Source organism: Alligator sinensis, unplaced genomic scaffold (genome assembly GCF_000455745.1).
Source record: "Alligator sinensis unplaced genomic scaffold, ASM45574v1 scaffold1170_2, whole genome shotgun sequence".
Lineage (NCBI taxonomy): Eukaryota > Metazoa > Chordata > Crocodylia > Alligatoridae > Alligator > Alligator sinensis.
Genome location: NW_005843180.1, coordinates 84306 through 98834, shown reverse-complemented (window position 1 = coordinate 98834; position 14529 = coordinate 84306). Strand labels below are relative to the sequence as shown.

Sequence of the window (14529 nt, the reverse complement as noted above, 5' to 3'; positions counted from 1 at the left end):
GTAGGGAAAAGCTACATGTGAATTGGCTTGAGCAGTGCAGAGTGATGGGAGCTAGGAGGAACATGAAGCAGATGATGTAGGCTCTCACTGTACAATGTCCATGATGCCATTTCTGGCTTGACTCTTGCAACTTATTTAAACTTCTGTGTGGCGATGTAATGCTACTGACCACTGGCTTTCTTCCACAGGCATGGGATAGCTTCATTTTCAGCGAAACAAGGAGAAGTTTGCACAAAAGAATATAGTCTCTTCTAAAGGGAGCGAGAGGGAGGGATTAATTTGCTTGGAATCATGATTACTGAAAGTCAAGTAATGGAGCGCTAGGTGAAGACATCTTTCGCTTAAGGGGGTGGGAAATAGGGAAACTCAGTAGCAAACCCCTCTGATATGCTGGGTGCTGCTGCAAACCTCAGAATCTTTGGTATGCACGTTTATGACATGCAAAGAAGCTCTCGCCGAAAAAGATTTGGCAAAGGCTTTTGTGCTGCTAAAAGTCAGATGTTCTTCACCCTTGGAAACATAATTCTCTGGAATTTGGCAGTGGGCTGGGAATTAATAGCAGCGCCAGTTGTAGGCTGCATGGACATGCATCTTTTATGTAGTGTTTCAACGCAAGCCTGTCCAGGGAAGGAGAAGTTTCCAAACAGTCCAATGTACAAAACCTATACTTTTCATGCTTGCCCTCTTGAGCAAATATCAGCATCCTCTCTCCGCTGCTTCGGAGTGAAGTGTCAGTATTTTAATTGACATCCTAAGGCTGAAAGGTACAAACTGGATGAACCTGCTTTGCAGTGTAACAACAATCTCAATGTACCAAAGTCCAAGTGACGTATAGAGAGAGATGTTGAACTTCTTGGGTCCTTACATTTTGTTGCATAGGGTTTCACCGTTCTTGGTCTTCTGGTGTTTGAAAGCCCCTTTTACCCAGTATGTCAGTTTTTGAGCTCCCATTCCACATGGAGGTGATCTTTTTGAGCCCCTCTGACAATACTGGTTTTCTGGGATTAGTTTCTTATCTTTATTTATCTAAAGATGGAGTAAGAAGTAAAACAACTGGTCTAAAAGGGCCCATCCTCTGACTTTAACACGAGACACACTGCACATAGATATTCCGGTGATGGAAGCTGTAAAGGTATCTGTGGTAGGTAAGTAGGCACAAAAGAAATAGTGATTTCCTTTTTACAGAGGAACATCACTGAGTGCTTAAAACCAAGGATGTTTAAAAATGTGCTTATCTTTTCTTGCATGTGGCTAGTAGAGCTTGCAGGAAAGCCCTTCAGGTGTGGACCATTGTACAGTCCACAGAAAAAAGCCCTGGACCGTAGGAGTGAAGTCCAAATTAAAGTGGCTTGCTTGCTTGAGGCTTCTTACATGGCCTGTGTGCTAGAGTGAACTAGAGAGGGTCCCCAGAGCTTCAGAGAAATGGTATTAATGCTTTGCCAGTGAGATTTGTTTAAAAATGGCTTTTGACTGACAACTGAACTGTAGTCATACAGCTCCTAACTCTAGGGGAAGATATTTTTAACATCGCTGAGCTGATTTCATGAGCACCTGAACGTGGCAGTGAGTGCTGCTTCGTAAGGGGATAGCAGACGTGGTCAGCATAGGAGGCCGCACCCATGCAGCCAGGTTTGGAGTACTGTTCCCAGCAGGCAGGTTTCCTGTGTGCAGCAATGGTGGGAGGACTGATGCAGACACCCAGTGTTTGGGTGTCTTTGGCACTATGCTTTCTAATCTGTCTGGGGCAGCTGTCAGGGTAGGCCTCCTCGGTGCTGTTAAGATGCCCAGCTTGGCACTGCCCTGTGCCGTGCAGTCATCCTAGGTGACATAGGCAACAGTGCAGTAGGCTAATCTACACTGTTGGAAGCTGCCACTTTGGACAAGGCCCCAGCTTTACCCAGGAACACAACTGTCCTGCCAGAGGGGTGGCCAGGGAACCATGTGGTGAAGCGCTGCTTGCCAAAGCCTTGCTTAACCAGCTTTGTAAGCCTCTACAGCTGCCCCAAGGATTCAGTGCTCGCTGAGTGCGATAATGTTAGAAAACGACAGTGGTGTATAATTGCTTTCCAGCCTGAAACTGCAACTGCATTTGCATAATTCAGAAATGGAGAGAATGTTCCATCATGCAGCCTCGTTAACAGTGCCTAGTCGCGACTCTGATCTGCAGAGACAAAGGTGTGAATGTGTTTCTGCATCTTGTAAATGTGCAAACGCTGGCAGCATTTCTGGGGCATTAAAAGAGGTGGTGATCAGGAGCTTTGCAACACATGCTGTAGGAAGTCTTAGCTTCTCCCTCCTGAAGCCCAGCTGCATGAATGGCTTGCTTGCCCAGGGTCAGTGTGCATGTTAGTGCCTGCCCAGGGTCATTGTTTGGGAAGGGCATCCAGAATGCACGCTTTCCTTACAGCTGCTTGTTGTGTACCTGTACGAGCTGACAGCCAAGGGTGCCCCTTGGGGGTCTGGCAAGGAAAATGTTGAGTGTAATTCAGTGACAGCAAATCTTGTAAAAGGGATCTTAAAACATACCTCATGGTCGTGAAAGTTGCTGCAAAGCAGAGAGCATATTTCAGCAGTGAAGCAGGCCTAGTTTGACTTGAAGATGTACGAGCAAGAATGAAAACCAGCTGGAAATACCAGATTTACATGAAACGCCACAGCTCAGTGCCCTGCTGCGGATGTACATCTGAATAAATCAGAGTGCATTATGACTGAAACTTCTCGTTCTGAATTGACCACAGTCTAAGTGGCAGAAGAGTTGAATTTCTGTACCTTTCTCTCTAACGCTGGGGAAAGGTCTGATCTCTGGCAAGTAGCAGGGAGGGGTAGCGAGAGTGAAGCAGAAGAGTCTCTGGTCTAGTAGGCAGGAGAGAAGGCAATGTCATGGGGCTGGAAGGAGGAAGGAAGTGAAACAAATTGATCACAAGGTACAGAGCAGAGTCATGACCTGGTCCCAGGACTAAATCTCCAGCAGAGATTTTGCTGTCCAGGTAAAGCCAGTAGGTGTAGGTAGAATCCAAAATGCTGAAATGAGGGGAGAAAATCAAGCACCTGGTACATGGACCATCCTCTTCCATGTGGAAACTGTAGCTCCAGCCTCCCAGTAGGTTCTCAGCTGAACAGCCAAACATCACGCTCCTAATGATCTTGGAAAATGAGGGGAGATCTCAAGGAAACCCAAGCAGGAATATCAAGAGCAGGCTAGTGTGGACGGTGTCACCAGAGGCTGACCGAAAGGGTGGAATTCCTGCTTTCTCCATCCCGATCCGGGCATGTGCCTCTTGCAGAATACCAGGGGCCCCTAATGCAGCAGGGAGCAGAGGTGCCCTGGCCTTGGCCAATCTCTTTAGGGCTCAAAACTGTTTTCTAGTGCCAAATAGGAAGGGAGTTTGAGAGAGCTTGTTGCCCTGAGTTCGCAGCCAGGACTCCGGCGGGAGGCACGGTGCTCGTTCTGTTTGGCTAAGAGACCCCTTCTGCTTGGGCGGCTTCCTCCACAACAAACAAGGTCCAGTTTAGCATCAGGACTGCAGCACCAAGCAGCCAGAATTCACAGGAGCTAGACACACCTGGTAGATAGAAGTGCGAAAGGTGGCCCCCGGGAGCCTGGATCCCCATGCACCCTGATGGGATCCCAGTATCCAAGGGGAGGAGTGAGGAACATGGGCTTTTCACCAGTGTAATTCCCTGGCATCTGCCCTCTCTACCCTTGCCTAGGAGGCTAAATTATGAGGCCACCGGGGGTCTGGTGAACTTTTCTGGCCTCTATGGTAGGAAAGAAATGTGTCTTCAGAAGCTGAAATATTGCGTCCCAAACTTTTGCCTTGCAAGGGATGACCTGGTTGATGTGACTTATACAAGGGGGAGGCAGACTGAACCCAGGGTGCCTTAGCTTAAACATGCTATATAGGTGGAGAGGTAGATCAGCCTCACCTGCCCACATCCAGGGGAAACTAGTGCTTTTGGAAATAGTCTTGCTCCCTGCTTACCAGATGGCAAGAGACTAAGTGAAGCAGAAGGTATCCTGCCTCCCTTTATCTCCATGTTACTGGTGTCATTACTGATGTCACTCATAACAAATGCAACTCTTCCTGAGTGACAGGGCTGCTAGCCTGGAGTTCAGTGCTTTACAGTAATGCAGATAGATGCTGGAGCAGTGGGTTCAGTTTGAAAGCACGAGGTATTTTAGAAGAGTTTGTAGTGGTTGGTGGGGGGAATGAGGTGCGTTTCTGGCAAAACGACAGGCATGGTGGCTTCAGCAAGGCTTTTTGTCCTCATTCAGAAGTTATGCAGATTCAGCATGTCAGAACATCCAGTACAGTACTGCTGCGCTCTTGTGCAGAAGCCTCGATTAGCAGCAGCTTACTATGCGTTCCAAATCACTGTTGAATTAGTGCAGCGAACCCCTGGTGCTGAGGCCTGCGGGTGGTTTTGCGCAGGTACTTGGGCTCAGATTACTTTGTACTATGCTTAGGGCACTACCTCTGCCTATGTTGGCCTTGCTTTTTCACTATAACATCTACCATAGAACTGGAGAACAGTACATCACCACTAATACCACTCATCTCTTCTTATTCTCTCTCCACTTCCAGTTGCAGTGAGTTGTGGATGGAGGAAAGGCCTTCCCTCACTGCCTGGAAAGGAGGAGCTGTAATGGCAGACATTTGAGGAGAATGGAAGAGAAGGCTCACAAGCAGTTTGTCAACAGGGCTAGATGCCGATAATCACTAAAATACCTTGCTGAGGCCCGAGGATCACTTAATGTTCGGAGAATATAAAGTCCCCTTGGGGTTAGGCACTCACTTCGCTCTCGCAGTATTTACAGCCATTGACTGACTTTTATGTGCAATAGCTTGCAAGTGTTTGTGTCTGAACTAAGAGTGGAAATTTTGGTTTAGGAAGAAGAAAAGTTCTACCTGTCACTTCTTTGTTTTTTCAGTCACAACCCATGTGCAAATGCTGCACTTTCTTTGCATTCACATTTTTTTTTCTCTCCTTCTGCAGGACTTGACTGGCATAGAGTCTATGGACCAATGTCGTCATACTCTGGAGCAACACAACTGGAATATAGAGGTACCAGCTACAATTATCGTCCCAGCTGATTTTCTTTCCAGCTGCCTAGCCACCTCTGTTTGAAGGCTCCCAAAGCAGAATTTCTTCTCTTGTATTTGCCTGAGCAGTGATCAAGGTTGCTATATTAAAAAAGATGCATTTACACAATACTTTTGTATTCAGCTCCACATGAATAAGTTTATTCGGTTATCATTAAGAACAACTTTGGCTGGTGTCTTAATTGCCCGTTCACAATTTCCAGTCATGTTGAGTTGCCCATTGTGCAAAGATGATAGCCCTTCATCTCTGAAAGCAGTTCTGTCCTCTTTTGGTCCCAAAGCATGAAGTGGAAAATGGATACCAAATGGCTATTCGTGCCTCACTAAGGCCAGGACTCATGCTGGGCACGAACGGAGCATTCAGCCTAACTACATATGCTATTATTTGATTACCGCCAGTCAGAGGGAAGTCCGTTTTTCTTTTTTAAGGCTTTCTGGAACTCTGTTCTCATTTCCCCCCTCCTCTTACATGCAATACAAGCACCTAATGTCTTCATCAATATAGTACCTTCCCACCTCAGAAAGGCTTCTTGTCAACATACACACGTCTCCACTGCTCTCTTTTTCAAAGCTTCTTGGCACATGGCTGTACTGTGAAACCTTCCATGTACAACTGCCTGCCCTGTGGCTGGATTGTTGTGGACCACACTACTCTGGGCACCTGAATAAAGCTGTCTTTCTTTAGGCTGTAAACATATCACTTATTTAGCACAGCTCTTCAAAGGAACAGCACCATGGATTGTAGGCTGGAAGCAGCAGTGCCCTCACTTATGTATTAAGTTGCAGCTGTCCAGTGCTCAGATGTTCAGAATGGGAAGGTTCAGAGTGTATTTCGCTAACCTTCATGCATGTTGCCACTCTTGATGGGTCCCTTTGCTGTTCCTTCCACCACAGGCAGCTGTACAGGACCGGCTGAATGAGCAAGAGGGTGTCCCGAGTGTCTTCAATCCACCTCCATCCCGACCGCTGCAGGTCAATACAGCTGACCACAGAATCTACAGCTACGTTGTTTCAAGGCCACAACCCAGGGCAAGTAATTTAATGATTGGGTTTTGTCTTTGCATAGATAAGTGATCCCTGTGGATAAGGAAAAGTACAGCAACAGGAAGGGAACTCTGTTTCCTTTGCTTACTGCTGTCTTGTTTATTTTCTCATGAAAATTGCACCCAATGCTGCTCTGGGCAGGGCTGTTCTTTCAACATCCCTGATTGCTTCAGGCGCTTTCCTTACCAGTGTGTTTTGCAATATAGGCAAACCATGTCAAGCCTATACAGGTCTTAGTCAGATCATAGCAAAACCCTTGCTTGGACTTCCCAGTTCATGTGGAATGAAAGATTGTTCCCTGCTTTCTTGCTGTTTGATGATTTTAAGTAACAGTCTGCCATAAGTATGCTAGTAAGATGCCAGTTTGATTACTACTTCCTGCATTACAAATGGGGATTCTCATAGAATCCCTACAAGATCAGTCAAGGCTATGGTTCCCCTTTCACAGGTAGGGGAAAGTGATCTTGGAAAGTTGATCTTTCCCCCTCTGCCTTTTTTTCAAAAAAAAAAAAAAAAAAAAGTCTTGTTTGAGTGGCAGAAATCAGGCTGGACTCTACAAGTTAAGTGTCTGTCAGCAAACACTTAAAGTTGGCCTGACTTACCTGCCCCAGGTTGCAAGGCAAGTTGCCAGCTCCTGGTTCTTTGTTCAGAGCACCGACGGCACACTTGCATGGACATTACAGCATGGCTGACGATGGGTAGAGGCACATTTCACCTGGCATGCATCTTCCAAGGGACGAGGTAAACACATAACTCTCTTTGTAATTGCAGGGCTTGCTAGGATGGGGTTACTACTTGATAATGCTTCCATTCCGACTTACCTATTACACATTACTTGATATATTTAGGTAAGTTCTTTTCTTTCTTTCGTTTTTGTTCAAGTTTATGTATTAGTTGCAACAAGACAGACTAACTGGTGACTGTTCTTGTTATAGTCTGGAAATTCTTGTTCAGTGTAGTAAGATACCAGAATTTATATTAATGAGATACTTGCTCATTCTGATTTCTCTGTAGCACTGTGTAGTCTTTATTGAGTCAGAACGCAGCATTCAGTAATGACCGAGTGTTGTATACCAACAAAGACCGGAATGCCTTCTTAATCTGCAAATGAAACAAACATGTAATGCTAACTCCAAATCAAGATGCTTTACAGTTCCTAAGTGTGACACACCATCACCAGGCCAGTAATGGGTAGGTACTGAGTTAATGCCCACAGCATCCACCCCTCATCACTGAGGCTGCATGGTGCTAGGTACTGTACCAGCACGTAGAACAACAGTTCCTGGCTTGGTGTTATGGTCTCTAAGGAGACGAGAGAGAGAGAGTGAAAAACCGACCAGCAGGAGAAGTCACAATGTGAGCGTTTGATGTACAGGTGATGTTTGTACAGACTCTTCAGGTGCCTGTTTCTGCCCTCTCCTGGAGCCTTGTCACTTCTCTGTCCTCACTGTCTCAAAAGGTCCTTCTTCTTTCAGCCCACCCCATGGGATAGCCAGCAGGAGGTTGGGGCAGGCAAGATGGCAACAGTCGTGAGTGTCCCACCATCCTGCTTGCTGGATTCTGGCTCCTGTCTCCTCTGGTAGCTTCCTCTTGCCTTTGGGAAAGGGCTTAAGTACATTTCTAAACCAAATGTGCCATGGTGAACACTCTCCCACACGCTCGTATCTGTGCCAACAAAGCTGCCCGGAGGTTGAGACCCACCGATTTTTGGAGATCTTGCTGGCTGTAAGCATAAACCACGTGGGTCTTTCAGAAAGTCCAAGAGCTGAATTCCTTTGCTTCTCTCCTAGGTTTGCTTTGCGTTTTATACGCCCTGATCCTCGCAGTCGGGTCACAGACCCAGTGGGTGACATTATTTCCTTTATTCATATGTTTGAGGAAAAGTATGGGAGGATACACCCCGTCTTCTACCAGGGAACATACAGCCAGGTCAGTGCCATGTAGCACAGTGAGGGTATGGGTGGCATATTGCCGGTGCTGCCTGGCCTCAGGCCCTAACAGAGAATGGCAAAAGTCACCTTCTGTTTAGAAACCCACTATAAATGTTCAGGCAACAGCATCGCCAAGACCTAGGCTGTGAGCATGGTCAAAAAGAGTTTACCCCACAATGCATTTGCCATGGTGACATGCCAGGCCTTTAAGAATGGGAAGGACAAGCTGCTCTGACTGTTCTTGGCTGCCAGCGTGGCTCTGAAGCCAGACGTTTTTCATGGCTCCACTTGTGCTGATTTTATAAATGACAGCAAGGAGCTTCGAGGAGAGCGCAGGCCCTGGGAGCGCCAGCCAGACGCAGCAGGCTCTTCACTTAACTCTGCTGCCCTAGTCCAGGAGGCTCCCATCCCACGCGCATCCTGATGGCCGTAGTAACAGCCACCTCCCTCTGCCCTCCCCCAGGCGCTGAACGACGCCAAACGGGAGCTGCGCTTCCTACTGGTGTACCTGCACGGTGACGACCACCAGGACACGGACGAGTTCTGCCGGTAGGTGAGAGCGCGGGGCGCCAGCCAGCCCATCGATCGCTCAGGGCCAATGAGTCATGCTGCCTTCCTTCTCGCCCCCAGCAACACCCTGTGCGTATCTGAGGTGATCACCCTCATCAACACCAGGATGCTGTTCTGGTCCTGCTCCACAAACAAGCCGGAGGGGTACCGAGGTGAGCGGGGAAGCAGGCGCCCAAGGCAGGGGCAACTTGTGCTGGTCCCCCTCATTTCTCTGTCCTCCTCCTCCCTCCATGCCCTGTAATGGGGATGTCCCTTTTGTAGGCCGCAGGCAGGCTCTGCAGCATGGCACAGCTAGATGCCTGCAGTCTTATCTCTGCGGCATCAACAGCCATAGAGGCTCTGCCGTGCACAGGGGAGTGGTAGCCCAGAAAGCTGCCCAGCCCAGACCCTCGGAGGCAATGTTTACTGTGACCTTTCTGGATCACCCATGCTGGCAGCAATTTCTGCACTTGTCTCCCAGTGTCCCAGGCTCTGCGAGAGAACACATACCCCTTCCTGGCTGTGATCATGCTGAAAGATCGCAGAATGACTGTGGTGGGACGGCTGGAAGGCCTCATCCAGCCGGATGACCTCGTTAACCAGTTGACGTTCATCATGGATGCCAACCAGACGTACCTGGTGTCCGAGCGCCTGGAGAGGTATGAGGCTGGGAGCCCGGAAGGACTCAGGAGGGCTTCGGGGGTACTTGGTGCCAACTTGCTGTGATCTGCAGTTAGAGGTCCCTCACCATCACAAGGAAATGCTGCTCAGTGCTCCCTAGGCCTAATCTCCTTGGGAGCAGGCAGCATTTGGCCCCCAAAAGAACCTTTGGAGCCTTCCACGTGCACACACACTCATGCTCCTGTCTGGGGCTGCTCCACTGAGGCTCCTCTGCCCTGCCGGGATCTGGGAGGCTGCCGGCTCTGACACCACTGCCTGGTGTTTGCAGGGAGGAGAGGAACCAGACGCAGGTCCTGAGGCAGCAGCAGGATGAGGCGTACCTGGCTTCCCTGCGCGCAGATCAGGAGAAGGAACGCAAGAAAAAGGAGGAGCGGGAGAGGAAGAAAAAGAAGGAAGAGGAAGTGCAGCAGCAGAAGCTGGCCGAGGAGAGACGGCGACAGGTGAGGGAGGGGCCCTGCAGGGCTGCAGCCCCCCTCGTCTTGCTCACGTTCCACTTGGGCATTTCCCCGTCCTGGTCAGTGCCCCATGCTGAGCCCACAGTGCTTTTCCTGCTGCGCTTCGAGTTCTTTGGCCCGTTGGGCCCACCTGCCTTCTCTTGAGCCTCTGGGGGGAGGCCGGCTGGCACATGCCGTCTCCCATGCTGGTACCCAGGCCAGCTCCGTGAGCCTGTCACTCCCCTCTCCCACCGTGCTTTGCAGACGCTGAAGGAAGAGAAGGAGCGGAGGTCGGAATGCCTTCCCCCGGAGCCGCACCCTGATGACCCAGAGAGTGTCAAGATCATCTTCAAGCTGCCCAACGACTCCCGAGTAGAGAGGCGATTCCACTTCACGCAGTCGCTAACGGTGAGGCTCTGCCCCCTGCCGTTCCCACCTGCTAACACAGCCTGCAGTCTTCCACCCTCAATCTGGCGGCAGCTGGGTGGGTGGCCCAGCAGGGGCCGGCACAAGGCCGCCCTTGCTGGGCCCTCCGGAGGCTGAGGGGTTACGCCCAGGCTGGAATAGGGCTCAGTTGCAGTGTGGTGAAGGGCTGCCGCACAGGGTCGCACATCCTCAGTGTGTAGGGAGTGCAGGAGCCTGGACTTGCAGGTGGGATCTCCAGGTCCTTCTGAATCCAGCCCTGGGAAAACGCCTGTGTCCCTGGCTGTACACAAGTGCTGGGTGGCCTGCGACTAGCCTGAGTCCGTGAGCAGAACCAACTTCTGTGCTTTCCGCTCCCTAGGTGATCCATGATTTCCTGTTCTCCCTGAAGGAGAGCCCGGAGAAGTTCCAGATCGAGGCCAATTTCCCGCGTCGCGTGCTGCCCTGCCTCCCCACAGAGGAGTGGCCCAACCCACCCACGCTGCAGGAGGCCGGGCTCAGCCACACAGAGGTGCTCTTCGTGCAGGACCTCACGGACGATTGATGCGGCCCTGCCGCACGGCCCGAGGACCCCAGACGATGATTACAACACGATATTTTTTTTAATGACTGCTGCGTACAGATGAGGGATCAGAGGCTACGTCGCCGGCGCCAGCCATGCTGCGAGCCTGTCCTGGTGCCGGGCAGCGCCTGCGAGCTCCTGCACCGTCACTCCTGACACCGTGGGCAGAGGGAGGGAGACAGCGCTGCCCTCTCCGGGGGGCAAAACCGGCAGCTCCCGGTAAATCTCGCTTTGATCGGAAACCCTTGGCCCCCTGCCCCTGCCGCCCGGGGAGGATTTGGGACTCGGCTGCTATGGGCGGCCCGTGTGGCAGGCAGGGGCTCCTGCCCATGCCGGGGGTGGGGCCAGACAGACAGACTCTCCTCCGCTTCCCCTGTGTATAGACACCTTTCTTTTAATCTCTCTCGCTTTGTAATGACCAAAGGAGCCCGGGGTTGACAATAGTATTAATTTTTGATAAGAGCTGGTTGAAGTTCCTGCCCCGTGGGTGCCGGCCCGGGGCTCTTAGCCTGCATAGTGTAATAAACTCTGCCTCTAGCGTGCCTGTGCTCGTGCTTCACGTGTCCCTGCCTCCCTGTCTCCACGCAGGCCAAGGCCAGGCCTGCTGGCAAGGGGCCAGGGCTCTGCAGCAGCTGCCAGCGCTCACCTGGAGGCTAACCTATGTTTCTCCAGTGCGGGCTGTGGGTCTGGATGCCTCTTTTCCAGGCCTCTCAGCTGCCTCAGCCACTCGCCCCAAACCAGCTGATGCTGGGGGAGGAATGGCTGTGGGGTGTGCAGCAGGACTGTGCCCAGGTAGGGGTGGCTGAGCAGGCGGATGTGGCCCAGCTCCCTCCAGCCTGGTTCTCTTGCTGCTGTCCCCTCTGAACCCAACACTGGCCTCTCAACTGGTGGTGCAGGGGCATTGCTGCCAGTGGGAGGGCCAAGCCTAGCTGCTCTGAATAGGCTCTGCTTTCTCAGGAGGGGGAGACCTCAAAGAGTGGTGAGGGGCATGTGATTATTGTCCCTTTGGGGTCCCCTGGACTCCATCCTCTTGTCTCTCCCATTCGCTGTGTGCCTGGGGCTGCTGGGCAAGAGGGTGCAGAGCTGTGGAGTTCACTACCAGCAGCATATGCTGGCCCTAGCTCTGCTGCTACCTCTGACCCCGGCCCCATCGGTTTGGTTCTTCCCCAGCTGCAGCTGGGGCTGGGCTGTGGGGGAACCAGTTGCAGAGGAATCCAGGCAGACCGCGATCTGCTGGGGCCAGGAACACCTCTCACTGATAGGGTTCAGCCTCGCTGCTCAGGGTCACAGTCTGGGATAACTCGTGGATCCTCTGCTACACCTGGATCTCCACCCAGGGAGAAGGCTGTGACTCTGGTCCCCATCACCTGTGTCTTTGTAGCAGTCCAGCCTGGAGGTGACTGTGCCCCGTATGGAGCGCTGCCCTTGAGAACCGGCTGGTGCAGAACACAGCACCCAGCTTTTGCCAGGGGTGGGTCACTTGGAGCGCAGAGCTCCAGTCCTTCGGTATCTGTGTGGGCGCCTGGGAGCCTCCTCGGTGCTGGTTCTGACCTACAGCACCCTGGGTCCTACCTACCTGCACCTGGCACAAGCACTAAGGGCAGCTGAGAGCAACCTCCTGCCCGTGCCACATCAGTACAGTCTGCTGGGGGGGAAATGATCCCCACCCGAGAAGGGCAAGACCCGGCCACGAGGTGGCTCCAGTGGGGCTCTGCACTGATGTTTCATTTACTCTGGTGTCCTTGTCAGTTGTTCCCATTGCTAAACACCGTCCCGAGCCCTCGCTGGGGACAGCAGCACATAGATGGCGTAAAGAGCCAGACCTGGTGCTAACACACAAGGCCCAGGGTTAATGTTGGTGAGAGTCAGACCCAGAGAAGCCTGAGCCCAAGCCGTGGCGTTTTGGGCTGCTCCCTGCTTGGCCAGGGCCTGGAGCTGCGGCAGGAGCTACTTCCTGCTGCCCAGGGAGCGGAGCTGCCCCAGCACCAGGCTGAGAGGAGGGGGATCTCCCTTGCCAGGTAAGCAAAACCACCTGGGCTGAAGACCACCCCGTGGCATTTCTGCTGCAAGGAGCAGGGGAGCCACCCAGCCCCTGGCCCCAGCTGGACTGGAGGCAGGGCATGGCTCTGCATCCCCCTGACTCTACCAAGCCCAGGCTGGGGCACTTCTCCCAGCACAGCGCGGGTTGGGTGGGGGCAGTTATCCCTACCTCCCCCCCAGCGGCACACTCCCCTCTGCCGGGCCACTACTCACCTGTGATGGAGGAAGGCCATATGGGAACCGGCGCAGTAGATGCTGGTCCTTGCTGCTGGCTGTGCCACCTCCTAGCACCGCTGTGGCCCCAGCCCAGGGCACAGACCCAGAGCACCTAGCAGTGGGGCAGGGATCGCTGCTGCAGCCAAGCAAAGGAGCAGGACCTGCTCCAGGCAGCAGACGTGGCCGTACTCCACAGGACACACGGGGTCAGGTCCAGCCCAGAGAAGGGCCCGCCTGCCCTACTCTTCAACAGCTGGGGAACAAACCCTCAGCGCAGCCACCCCTGGGCCCAGGAACGCGGGGGGCCAAGGGCTCTGGCACTGCAGAGAAAGATGAACCCCGCAACCCCAATGCAGCGTCTGTCTGACCCTTGGTGCAGGGGAAGACCTGCCAGCCAGGACCCTCCAGGTTCGCACCCAGCCATCCCCACCCTGGCCTGGCCTGCAGCCAGTACCCAGGCCAGTGCCAGCGGCTCTGCCTGGTGCCGAGCCACAGGGAAAGGAGCAGCAGCCTCCTCTTTCCACCACAGCCACAGGGCTGGGACAGTCGCAGCTCCCCCCAGCCCCGTCTCCCCTTCCTTGGCTCATGCTGTCAGGCAGGGGCTTTAGGACACTAGGGCAGATGCAGACTGTCCCCAAAAGCCCCAGGCTCCGGCAGCTGCTGCCGCAGCACCCCCTGTTGGCCCCACCCCAGGCTGCAGTCAGGACCCAGGGCTACCCTGCAGCTGCAGGCTCCTTCCTGGGGCGCTGCCCCACGGCCCTGAGCTTGGCCCAGGCCCTGCACTGCCACAGCTCCTCGGAGGCTCAGGCTGGCAGATGCTGCCACACCATGCCCAGCCCCCTTGGGATCACCCACCCCAATGCCCAAGCAGGCAGAGCTCCGCTCCCAAGAGGACCCTGTGCCTCGGGTACCTTGAGCACTCGCAGTGCAAGCCCTCCATGTCCATAGACTGCAACAGCACTGCCGCACCCTCGGCACTCTCCAGCCCTGCTGTCCTCTCCGGGACCGGCCCAGCACTGTGGGCCACCAGCACCACCCCAATGCCTCCTGCCCATGTGTCCTTGGCCGCTTCCACCCGCCAGCCTCTGATGTCCAGAAAGGGCCAGAGCGAGAGCACTGAGCCAGCTCTGCCCAGCCAGAGGCTTCCCTGCCTGCATGACCCACAAGGTAAACAACACGCTATTTTTTAGCCTTTTTATGTGGGAGAGGTAGGATAAAGGAAAAAAGATTTTTCCATAGCTGTGGCTCCAGAGAGCAGGGATGGAGGCTCATCATCAGTCCACTCGCCCGCCCTGTCCTGCTTCATTAAAGCTGAATTCCTAGCTGCTGCTGTGGACGGTCTCTATGGGTGATTCTATGGTTACGAAAGGAGCTAAAGAGTCCATGTTGAACAGTTCGCGCTAAAAAAGCTGCAAAATAGAGACGCGACACTGTCCTAAGCAAGGCTGGCTAGGGTAGTGGAAGGTCAAGCGATGATTGCTAACACCTGGAGAGTGAGAACAATAAACCATTAAGTCAGTTGACCCCAGTGGGAATATCACAGC

General features: G+C 52.9%; 2 protein-coding genes across 6 annotated transcripts in view; one reads left to right on the top strand and one right to left on the bottom strand.

Moving 5' to 3' along the window:
* Positions 1 to 11267, top strand: part of FAF2 (Fas associated factor family member 2) — a 15227-nt gene extending 3960 nt beyond the window's left edge. Inside the window, exons 2-13 of one of the 5 annotated variants that reach the window (XM_025194279.1) lie at positions 1033 to 1141; positions 4999 to 5067; positions 6000 to 6134; positions 6921 to 6997; positions 7940 to 8078; positions 8544 to 8629; positions 8711 to 8802; positions 9111 to 9288; positions 9579 to 9750; positions 10009 to 10152; positions 10529 to 10678; positions 10790 to 11267. In XM_025194279.1, the coding sequence (XP_025050064.1) occupies positions 1118 to 1141; positions 4999 to 5067; positions 6000 to 6134; positions 6921 to 6997; positions 7940 to 8078; positions 8544 to 8629; positions 8711 to 8802; positions 9111 to 9288; positions 9579 to 9750; positions 10009 to 10152; positions 10529 to 10678; positions 10790 to 10885 (1362 nt within the window). In that variant the 5' untranslated portion in view covers positions 1033 to 1117 and the 3' untranslated portion in view covers positions 10886 to 11267. Of the gene's footprint in view, positions 1 to 1032; positions 1146 to 1167; positions 4785 to 4998; positions 5068 to 5999; positions 6135 to 6920; positions 6998 to 7939; positions 8079 to 8543; positions 8630 to 8710; positions 8803 to 9110; positions 9289 to 9578; positions 9751 to 10008; positions 10153 to 10528 lie in introns of those variants that run through there. The other 4 variants (XM_025194280.1, XM_025194281.1, XM_025194278.1 and 1 more) reach the window with 4 other exon arrangements.
* A 3183-nt stretch (positions 11268 to 14450) lies between these two features.
* Positions 14451 to 14529, bottom strand: part of RNF44 (ring finger protein 44) — an 11060-nt gene continuing 10981 nt past the window's right edge. The window contains exon 9 of the mRNA XM_025194270.1: positions 14451 to 14471. Coding sequence (XP_025050055.1) covers positions 14451 to 14471 — 21 coding nt within the window. The remainder of the gene's footprint in view (positions 14472 to 14529) is intronic.